Genomic DNA, 11,512 nt, shown 5'->3' with positions numbered 1-11,512 from the left:
GGCTCAGGTATTGCCCTGAAGTCAACACAGCAACACTAACACACACAGGCCTGCTAACAGGGACAAGCGTGGCGCCTCTTGGTCATTTAGTTAATCAATGGTGATTCTGGTGTCACTGAAGGGATAAGCCCCGTCATTCCCATTTTAATAACGTGATAATTCACATGAGATCCTTGTAGTCAGAGTCACAAGTCTGACCCTGGGAAGAGAAGAACAGGAAGTAGCTAGAGGCTCCAGGACCCAGTATAACATGTGCTCAAGGCCACAATCTATTTTAACAACCACAAAAAGATTTGAGGTCAATCATTTTCTCAAACTTAAAACATCAGCGTTGCAGCAGATCGGGTGCGTTCAGCCTGCTCAGCTGTGCCCCTGGGTGAGAATTCTTGTCTTTTGACAACCCACTGAGCAGGCACTGAATCACCCAATTACTGCAAATTCTTTTCTAGACAGAAAGTACTGCACAGCTCCCAATGGAAAAATTCCAGGATCCACAGCAAGTATCTAGCTGTTTGGCAGAAGAGGGGTTTGGGGCACGAACAGTGCTTCTTCGCTTTGCTGCCAGCTCCAGCAGACGTTCTCTGCAGATGACCTAGGAATAAACTTGGCGAGAAGCTTCAGGGAGCCAGGCATGTGAGCCTGCACCACACCTTTCCCACCTCTGGAGAATTTGATCCACTCTGGGGCTGACGGAAGAGAGGCTGCAAGCAGGAGCTGGAGGCTTTGTGTTTGTAGCACTGGCATGAGCAGGGGTGCAGGGCTGGGTTGGTGGGGCTGGAAACCACTCGTCTGAGTCACTCTTCTTGATGGGACACACTATGTTGACAAAAATCGGCTTAAGGGAGGAAGGGTTTATTTTGGCTCACGGGTTGGGGGATGCTTGTGGCGGGAGTTGGAGGTTGCTGGTTACATTGTATCCCCACTCAGGAAGCAGGAAGACGTGAATGCTGGTAGCCAGTTGACTTCCTCTTTCTGCAGTTCAGGACTCTCCGTGGAATGGTGCCAACGACGGTGGGGGTGGGTCTTCCTACCTCAGTGAACTCAATCTAGAAAATCCCTCACAGACATGACCAAACGTTAACCGTCATAGCATTTAACCTTAAATCGAAAAGGCTTCTCTTTATTCGTATGCCGAGGTGGGTACAGGGGTGGAACACTTAAAGGCAATGGAACACAAAGAAGGCCACCTACGTCTGTACCCTCACATCTGTCTGACCCCCAGCTTGACCCTTGGGATCCCCCCACCCCCGACACATTTGGTTTTCCTCTCTGTAAAACTGGAGGACACGGTTTCACACGCTGTTGTGGTTTAAATGATTACCACCGGTTATCTTGTAAGACACATGGCCCTCTGAGCATGAATACGTTATCCCTCTAATTAAGGCCAGCACTCAGAAAGATAAAGAGTATCATCCTAGGGTCTAAAGTTTTCCTTAACATTTAAACCAAGGCAGAGCAGGCTCTGGAAGTGAATCCAACTGTTGCTTAAGATTTTGGAGACCCTTTGGCGGGGGCATCTTCGAGGTCTTTCCAAGTCAACTCCCCGGTGTGGACTGGTTTGCCTACCACCCATGGTAGAGTGTGAACATGTCTCTAGTTCTTCGTGTTCTAGGGTGACTGGCATCAGTGTGTGTGACCCCACCGGCCACCCATCACGAAACTTCCTTGTGCTGGAGATGTGACTCTGGCTGGGATCTGTCCTGGCTACGGCTCGGCCGGGCTTCTGGCTGCAACCCATGGCCCAGCACACAGAGCTCCAAAGGAGAGGTCCACTTGGTGCTACTACCCTGCAATTCTGGGACACGGGAGTTGTTCCAAGGTGGGAGTTCTTGCTTGGTGTTCTCCTCGCTGCTGCTGCTGCTGCTGCTGCTGCTGCTGCTGCTGCTGCTGCTGCTGCTGCTGCTGCTGCTGCTGCTGCTGCTGCCAAGAGAAAGAGAACAGGTCAGACACTCCTCTACTGTTCCTTCCGGTTCCTTCCCTGTACCTGGCTCCCCTCTGCCTATCCCTTCCCTCCACATCCCTCTTACATCTAGCCTAGGGCTTGGCCTGGGTACCAGTTCTCTGCCTTTCCGTCACTCAGCAGGCTAGATTGCTGTTTCTGTGTGCCTGGTCTGGTTAGGCATGGTGAGAACCAGCTCCCAGCACTTCCAGGGCAGGTTGGTTCCTGCTCTCTCCTCTGTGTTTAGAATCCTGTGGCTCGGAACTGAGCCAGAGAGGACTGACCCTTTATCTTGTTTTGTTTTTCTAAAGCACTTCTTGTTTAATAAAGTGCTAGGCTTCGTTGCTTGAATTAAAAACAATAACAGCAAGGGGGGGAAAAAGAATCATCCCTGCTCAGCACAACTGCCGTTCCTTTCCTGAATGGAATCAAATAGAAATGGCTTTGCCCAGTCTCACCTAGTGTTTGGCTAAACTAGAGCTTCCCTACCCCTGAGTGCCCTGACTAAGGGTCCTGAAAGGGGAAGGGACCCTCACAGAGCTCCAACGCTGATTGGTTATGCTTTGGGAGAATGGGGCGTGGTTTTGACAAGCGTAGAACAAGTCTAGTAGGCAGGACTAACTCTGAAAGCCACACAAGGCCTGCTAGCAGGCTGGCCTGGGATTGCTGGGGGAGGCTGGAGTCTGGCTGCCTGGGTTGAAAGCTTGGCTCTTCCTCTTGCCGTAGGTGTGCCTGGCTGCACGTGAATTAACCCCAATGAGTTTGAGTTTTTCCTTTGTAAACTGGAAATCATAACAGTGCCTCGCTTCCCAGGGCCCCCCAGGTACCAGTACTGGGTGAAATGGAGAAGTGCATGCACAACTCCCATGTACAAGCTCAGTGGATAATGAGGAGTTGGCTCTGTAGTGCTGCTTTACAGGAAATCGCACCCAGAAGGGGCTCTAGGGAACCACACATCATACAGTTTTGGTACCCAAGGCTCAGAGAAGTGGGCCTTGACTAGGGAGTTCTTAGTCACTTCCAGAGCAGAACAAGAGTTCTGCCTCCTACCTGTGCATCCCTGTGACATTCTGCCTGTAACAAAATGCTCTCCTATGCTTACCCAGCACATGGGTGTCAAGCCAGTGGACAAACTGTGTTTGGAGGTGAACAACATCAGGGTGGGAGGAGGAGAGTGTGGTCAGGGTAGAGCACATATGTCAGGATCAAGAAGCTCACTGGGCCTTTGAGCCACTGTCCCAGGGCTCTCCCGGAACCTGTTCAGAGCACACAGGGATCTCTAGCCCACCGATGCTTCTTCATTCATCTGCCGGGGACCTTGGGAAGTAGGAAGCATATACAGGTTGTACTGTATCCACACCCTGGTCTCTGTTCTCTGTGTTCCAGGGGCTGAAAGGGAGGGGAAGAGACATGCTGCCCCGTGAAGGCTGACACAGTGGCATGAAAGTTTGATTTAAAATTCTCTCTCTCTCAGCCCCACCCAAGTTCCATTGTCTGCGTGAAGCTGAGGCCAGAAGTCTGCTAATTTACAGGCTGTCGCTCTGTGACTGTGGCTCTGACTCTTTGGAATTGTTAAGACAGACTGCCTACATGCTGTCCTGCTGGCCACTGGGTAGCCTGAGCCAAGCACCATGTGGGACTCCCACAATGCTCCTGCCTTACCAGTTCAGGTCAGACAATGATGAGAAGCAAGGCATGTAGGGAGAAAGCCTAGAGCCTTCTGAAGTGCTTACGGACTTCAATACTTTGAGACTAGAGATGCGGTCTCTCCTGGGGATTCGGTATATATTCAGTCAAAGCTCTGATCTTCCTGGGGTACCCCCAAGGACTGTTCCTGATCCCCAGGGCCACCCTTTCCCTACAAAACAGGCTTCTGCCCAGCATGGCGTGACAGGAGAGTCAATGACAACTTTAGGGCCCTGGAGTCTGCACGCCTGACTCAGCTGCAAGACAATATCTTTGCAAGCACCAGCTTTGGAAGCACTCTCTGGATCTCTGGCACCAACTTGTTGTGTGGTCTTGGGGAAGCCACGCCTAAGCACCTGGTACAGTTTGCTCATGCGCAGGATGGTAGGAAACAATACTTGTTTTCTGTAGAGAGGCAAAGGCTCCGTGTGCTTACTTTGGACGGGCTTCTGCCTCCACGTGCAAAACGCACAGCTTGGTGTAGGGTGGTTGGTAGGATGTAGGCGTTTCCCCTTCGTGTGTTCAGACTTCGTAGTCATATCCAAAGGGTGGGGGATGGAGCAAGTGATAAATTGACCTTCCACTTGACCTTGGGGGACCCTTCTTTCAAGTTACAAGTATGCCTCCTTTTACACACACACACACACACACACACACACACACACACACACACACACACAATTGAGATTCAGAACATGGAACAAGCCTTTTAGGCTGTTCTATTTGGAGGAGAAGCCTGGGAGAAGGGCATTATTTTCTTCTTGAGCAATTTTACGCTCCCGCTGTTTTAGAATGTTGGTGTTTTTAATTACTGCCCTTTCATTGTTCCTGTACTCTCAAGCTCTCCTCCTGAAGGGCACAGTTTTAGAAATCTAATATCAGAGTAAGCAGTGTTTATCGAGGTTCTTAGAAAGAAAAGAGCAGTGTTATGTTAAGATTCTTGCAAAAATAATCAATATTTCATTTCTTCCAAGTGGCTGGGGAAGGTTATAGAACGATTACCATGCACAACTTTCCCGAGATACTATCTTTATTTAAAATTGACTGCCGAGTACTTTGTAAAAAAAAAAATTACCATTTATGCCTAGACACATTGTGAAGCCCGTGATGCATTCACCCAGGCAGAAATTAACTGCCGGTTGACACAGCTGCGAGCGATCCAGACAGCAAACGCCGGTGTTGGAGCATTGTCTGATCTGATCGCAAGTGCCCTGATAGAGTGTGTCTCTAATAGGCCTCCGGTTAACACATCCCCCACCCCACCCCTGCATATTCTGTAACACCATCTGTCAAGCATAGGAGTTCTTCTTCTGCCTCCTGGACCCCTCAGCTGTATGCTGGAACTGTCTGCAGGCTGGGCCGATAGCATGTATCAGCCTGTCCCTGCTGAGAAAGGCACACTGGGCATTCAGTGTGCCTGGGGCAGGAAGGGCAGCTCACCCTCTGGACGGTGGTGCTCATGAATGCCCCCACTCTACAGATGTCTGAAGCGGGCGGTGACGTGCAGCCAAGCCCTTGGGGATCTGGGAACCTGCTCCACTATTTCTAGTCCTGTCTTCAGGGCCAGCTGATCTTAAATTATAATCTGTGGGTCCTGGGTATCTCAGAGACACTTCTGGGTGGGGCAAGTTCAAGGTTCAACCAATTTCCCTCATAATTCAAAGGAGTTCCTGGTCCATTTCTTAGGAATGCGAGGGTAATTTTGAACCAGTGGATGTGTAGTATGCACAATAGAAGACCTGAGGATTCAACTGTCTTTCTACTAAGCCAGAAGACACCAACGGGTCTGCAAATGCAAGATGGAAATAGTCCTTTCATCTAATCTCCACCCCATCTCCTTCTAATGAATATATTTATTTTTGGCCTGGCATGGTAACTCATGACCGTAATCCCAGAACTCAGGAGGCCGAGGCAGGAGGATTGAGTTTAATGCCATTTATTTTTGACGAATGTGCTATTTTTGTGAGTGTAAAATGGGCTTATTCTTTTTAAAAGGTATTTAAATATTAATCAGTTTAAACTTCTAATAAAAATAGTAGGTGTAACTCACATTTATAATGGCTACTGGGTTCTCAATAATTTTTAAGAGTTTAAAGGGTCCTGATGATTAGAGGCACCAACAACACAGGGTAGCTGTTGTGTTCAGGCAGGCGGTGAGCTGGCTGCTGGGGGTGGTGTGAAAGCCCACGATCCGTGGGAGACCTGGCTGCTGGCCACACTTTCTCTCTCTCCTCTCCTGCCTCTTCCTTCGGAACACAGTTTGAAATCTATTAACCCAGACGATCCACAGAGCCCACTCCCTCTGCGTGGGCCGTGGTGTGAGGCACCTTTTACCTGTTTTGGCAGGGATGGGATTCCAAGTCTGAGCTGGGCAGCTGAAGTGGGTCGCCCTGCTGGCGCTGGCGGTCGGAAGCTGTCCTTCTGACAAAAGGCAGGGCGTTCAGAACTGTTCTCTTCCGTGAATCTGCCCTCAGTCGTGGCCCTGAGCTGCCCCTCCAGCCTCCTGCTGGGGTCCTCTGAAGGCCCCCAGGTTCTGGTAGCGTCTGTGGATGGGATGTTGAGAATGACGATTTAGCTTCACAGAAAGAAGTTGTGGCTGGGAAGAATATGGAACACGTGCCCCTGGTACCTTCGCTGTCCTCAGAGTGACTTGAGTCCTTGGACCCTCGAGACGGAGACACTGAGGGGGATGAAGAGGAAGCAGAGGAGGGGGTGTTTGTTTCTGTCCTTTGGACAGGAGGGCTCCCTGGGGCTGGGTTGGACTGCGGGTACTGGCATGGTGGGGAAGTTGGTTTCCTTGTGGCGGGTGGGCTCAGTGTCCTGGGGCTCAGGGGTGGGCTGGGGGAGCTGAGGACAGCACGGAGGCCCGGCTGGGACGGTCCATGAGTGGAGGGCAGGCTCTGCAGCCTCCTGTCTCCTTGGGATGCCCACTGAGCTCTTGGGGGAGAGGCCTTTCTGACTCTTGGAGGGCTTCTCTCTGGACCCTTCCTGGACGCTTCTGGAGAGTGTGGATCTCCTGAAACTCTGGCTGGGCTGGGCTCCAAGGTCCTGCTTTGCCCAGATGTAGGGTTAGCGTGATGCCTGGGAATTGCCTTTTGGTGATGCTTGGAGAGGCCTGCCGTATTCTCTGGGGGTGCCTGAGTCTGAGCCCCACCCTCTGCCTCTGGGCTTGGGTTAGCTGTTTGCTCAGAGTTAAGGTCCAAGGTCAACTTTCTGGAATTGCCCACATTCCTGGTGCTCCCGGGCCTGGTGCCCTGTAGCCTCGGGGAGCTGCCATTGCCCTTGCTGGGGAGCAAGTCCATGGGGCTCATGGAGGCTCTCAGCTTGGGGGAAGCCCATGTTCTTTTTGGACGTCTGGCCTCTTGAAGTTCTGGTAACAGCGTCTCCTCCAGGCTGCATTCTGGATGTTCCAGAGCAGTGAACGATTTGTCCATCAGAATTTCCAGAGGTGGTGGAGGGAGGTTCTGCAGGTCTTCCTCCATTTCACTGCCTATGTCTTCACCCTCAGATGCTTCCGCTGGAGGAAGGGAGGGTAAGGGTGCAGAAGGCCTCCAGCTCATGCCCAGCTTGAGAGGGTCTCTGCCTACTGCTGGAGAAATCTGGGGCTTAGGATACAGGGGGGCTAGCCCCCTGTATATAGGAAATCTGGGAGGCATGGCAGGAACCCCCCACTTCCTGAGGCAGGGGCTTGCCCCCAAGTTCCTGCAGTCCCTTGGCATCCTCGGACTCTCAGTAGGACTGAAAGTTTCAATAAGCTTCTTGACTGATGTTCTGGTGGGACAGGCCCTGATGTCCCTTTCATTGTCTCCGGGAGCCCTACTGTTCTTCTTGCCACAAAAGATGGCACTTGGCAGCTTTTCAGCCTTCCCCTGGCAGGGCTGGTCACTGTCAAAGCAGGGACTACCTCTTTGGAAGATGCTCTTGTCCTGGTTGGGCAAAATGCTGAAGTTTTGGGTGAGAGAGGCCTTGAACTTGCTGATGGCACTACTGGGACTCACCCTGCAGTTGGTAGGAGGCCATAGCAGTGATGTCCTGGGTGGCAGACATTGCTCCCGGCTCTGCCCCTGCTGTGTGGCACCCAGAGCATAAAATACCTCCAGCCTCTTACTGAGGTCTGTCTGGACCCTCCTCAGCTCCTGGAGGGTGGGGTCTTCCACATGGCTCTTGAGGCATCCCTCTGATTGCGACCTCCTTTGTCTCTCAGGGGCCCTCCTGCAGTCACTGACAGATCTGGGTCTTGGAGGGACCACTGACCTCCCTTCCTCCTCCTCAGCCCAGTCCTGGGGTCTGGAAGGCACGGGGACAAACTTGATCCTTTCACTGATGGCCTCTTTCATCTTCAGAATCATTTCCTGGGCCTGGGGGCTCCTGAGCTTCGTGGAGTATGGCTGAAACAGGCTCTCCCGGGAGTCTGGTGAGGACCGTGGTCTTGAAGGAAGGGCTTTCTGTGGCTCAGGATGCAGATCCGTGCTGCCAAGTTCATCCTCCTCCTCTGGGCTGCTGTCCTCATCTTCACTCGGGTACGGAGCACCCGTCAGTCCTGAGCTTCGTCGAGAAAGCTGTGTCTGCACAGGGATCTCGGTTCCCAGAGAGTCCCACGGAATGCTTTTGGCAGCCTCTGGAGGCCTGGAGGTGACTGCTTCTGGGCTAGTGCTGGAAGTGTTCGAACTCCTGGCTTCATCCTGTACTGCAGGCTGAACCTTTGCTATCCTAGGGCCTGACAGTGGACAGTCCTGGGGTCTGTCTGGACCTGTCCAGTATGGACCTTTCTGCCAGGCTGCTGGCTTCCATTCTCCAAGTTCTGCTGCAAAGTCCCAGCTGGCTTGCTTGCCCAGCTTCTCCACGGAGTGCACAGACTCATTGTCAGCACCGATGCCACTGTCCTCAGAGCATAAGGGTGGACCCAGCAGCCCCGGGTCACTGTAGCCACTGGTCAGACTCTCTAGCTGTCCCAGGGCCCTCAGGAGACATTCATCTATACCTCTCTTGGTACTCAGCTTACCTTCGAGGTGGCTGGCAGTGGCTCTGAGGTAGCTGCTGGAGCCTTCCAGGAAGCTCCCGGTGAGGGCGGCCACTGTGCCGTGCACCACCTGCAGCTTGTTGACTGTGTACTGAAGCAGCTGTTGGAGGAGGTCTGGGTGTTCCCAGGGCTCACCCTTCCTCACCGGCCATGCCAGATCCCCTCTAACTTCCCGGAGGAGCACCTCTCCATCTTTAGAGATTTCTCCCAGAAGCTGGCTGGCCTCCTCGAAGCCCAGCAGCAGGAAGCTAAGCATGGACTGCAAGAGCTCCCAGGTCTGGCTGGCTTGCTGGACGATGCGCACAATTGCTTCATATCTGGAAAGGCTGGTGTGCAGGTAGGCGTAAGCATGCTGGTGGGCCTTTACCAGGGACTCAGGGAAGTCCACTTTGCCTTTTGGCTCAGGAACTGTTTGGCAGCAATGGTCCTGGCTGTCTGATGGATGGCACTTTGGCTCTCTGCCCCGCTCTGAGGTCTCCTGGGGAGTGTTTTCCTTACCCTCTTTCCCAGAAAAGTCTACTTCTTGTATCCCGTGGGAGCCTTCTGCCCTGAACGAAATGTCCGTAGCCATGCCGCTTTGTGATTTGTTCATCTGGAAGATTTGGCTTTCTGGGAGCTGACAAAGACCTTCAGCCATGTCCGGGAGCTTCCTGGAACTTGCTGTCTCCTCTGCCAGCCTCGATCCCGGGTGCAGCTCCCCACCAGGGTCACAGAAGGTGGAACTTTGAACCAGCAAAGGGATGGGGCATTTTTGGCTGCCCCACTGACATCCTGGCAAAATCGCTTTAGGCCTCTTAAAAAACTGAATGCCACTCTTGGCGACGCTGTTGACGATGACGTTGTGTGACGGTGTGCACCCCATGGCTTCAGCTTGTCACCATCTTCTAACTTCACAGTCTTTGGAGAATCCTTGGAACGGGTAACAGAAAGCTGTCTGGCTGGTCTATCTGGACAGCTCCAGGCTGGATTGGAAGTCCATGGTACAAACTTGTAGACTTGGTGTCCATGCCACAGTGAAGAGGAAGACAGGCCTGATGCCCTAAGTTTTGATGCCGTTAGTGAGCATTGGGACGGTTCAGAGGGGCCCCGGTCTCACGGATTATGAGCCCGTGTTTTGCTCATGTCGTGACAGATGTGGATGGCAAGCGACGCTTTAAGCTTATTAGGTTAATCACGCCCCAGCCAGTCAGCGCCCGGCGCGTTCCAATATAGAACTTCTCAGCATTTACTATCTTGGGAACAGATTATTTTGGCACGTGCTTGTGCTTTAATTCCGTTCAGATGCCTGCCGTAGGAAACCTAGAGAAACGAGCCTAATTGCAAAAGGCTTAGGAAGACATCGTGGGAGGGAAATGAGGGTTTGCTGCTTGTAAAGCCTGGGGAAGAAATGACCTTCGTAGTTTAATAAGGGCAAACCAGCTAAGGGCTCTGGTCCTCTTTTTATCAGGAAGATCCAAAAGCTGGGCATGGTGATGCATGCCCAAAATTCTGGCACTTAGGGGACTGGGGCAGGAGGATTGCTGGCATATTTACCCAGTGTGTTCTAAGCTAGCCTGGGCTACAGGGTGAAACCCTGTCTTAAAGAAACAAGAGCAGAGGCTGGAGAGTTGGCTCAGTGGTTAAGAGCACTGACTGTTCTTCTAGAGGTTCTGAGTTCAATTCCCAGCAACTACATGATGGCTCACAACCATCTGTAATGGGATCTGATGCCCTCTTCTTGTGTGTGTCTGAGACAGTGACTGTGTATTCAAATACATAAAGTAAACAATTCTTTAGGGGGCTGGAGAGATGGCTCAGCGGTTAAGAGCACCGACTGCTCTTCCAGAGGTCCTGAGTTCAATTCCCAGCAACCACATGGTGGCTCACAACCATCTGTAAAGAGATCCGATGCCCTCTCCTGGTGTATCTGAAGACAGCGACAGTGTACTTATATATAATAAATGAATTTAAAAAAAAAGAAACAAAAGCAAAGCAAGATAAAACAAAAATGCAGGAATAAGCAAGAACTTCAGCAATAGAAAATTGAGTCAGATAGGAGGAATCATGTTCTTCCTGGTCTGGTCATACAAGCTCAAACCTAGCCAATAGGGCCCAGTGACTCAGGGCCATGACCTTCTGGGAAAAGGTGTTTTAGTAAATGTCTATAGGAAAACAAGCAAATCCTGGGCAGTGGCGATTTATTTGTTCCCAAGAACGTAATTGTAACACATAATGTAGTCTATCCCCCACCCCACCCCACATCCCTTTTTTGAGTGAAGGTCTCTCTATATAGCTCTGGCTGGCCTGGAACTTTTTGTGTCGACCAGGCTGGCTTTGAACTCCCAGAGATGCCCTGCCTCTGCCTCCCCAGTGCTAGGATCAGAGGCGTGCGTCACTACTCCTAGCTCTGATTCCTTTTGAACATTATAACTGTTAGAGGAGTGTAGGGCAGGCACAGCCAACATGCTGGCTAGCATGAAGCTGAAAGCTTATTTAAGACATTATTTTATCATTATTATTTATTATTATCCTTTGGCTTGATTGCACAGTTCTCAAGTGTGAATTTTATAGATGACACTATCCTGTTGTAATGTCAAAAGGTTCTAGAGAGTAAGGACTTAGAAAAGGGAGATGTGGGTTAACTTGGGGAAATAATAATAATAATAATAATAATAAATAATTAATAATAAATAATTAATAATTAATAATAATAATAATAACAACAATGTTTTATTTTTGGAACTGTGTAACAGGTTGGCTTTGGGCTTACATAGCCCTATCTCAGCCCTGAGTAGGTGGGATATAGCAGGTGTACAAACATGCAGGTTGAGTTTGGGAGAACATCTGAAAACTTGTTAACTCTGCTGAAGAAGCTTTTTGTTGTTGTT

At 51.0% G+C, this 11,512-nt stretch overlaps 1 protein-coding gene across 1 annotated transcript; it reads right to left on the bottom strand.

The window, feature by feature from the left end:
* Nucleotides 1–1,090: 1,090 nt before the first annotated feature.
* On the bottom strand, nucleotides 1,091–9,507 carry Pcare (photoreceptor cilium actin regulator). Its single transcript, XM_032908619.1, has 2 exons — nucleotides 5,960–9,507; nucleotides 1,091–1,866 (listed from the first exon to the last, which is right to left on the bottom strand). The coding sequence occupies exons 1-2, from the start codon at nucleotides 9,505–9,507 to the stop codon at nucleotides 1,653–1,655; spliced, it is 3,762 nt and encodes a 1,253-aa protein (XP_032764510.1). The 3' UTR covers nucleotides 1,091–1,652.
* Nucleotides 9,508–11,512: the final 2,005 nt, after the last annotated feature.

The sequence above is a fragment of the Rattus rattus genome, chromosome 7 (assembly GCF_011064425.1).
Source record: "Rattus rattus isolate New Zealand chromosome 7, Rrattus_CSIRO_v1, whole genome shotgun sequence".
Taxonomy (NCBI): domain Eukaryota; kingdom Metazoa; phylum Chordata; class Mammalia; order Rodentia; family Muridae; genus Rattus; species Rattus rattus.
This window is presented reverse-complemented; position numbering and strand designations above follow the sequence as displayed.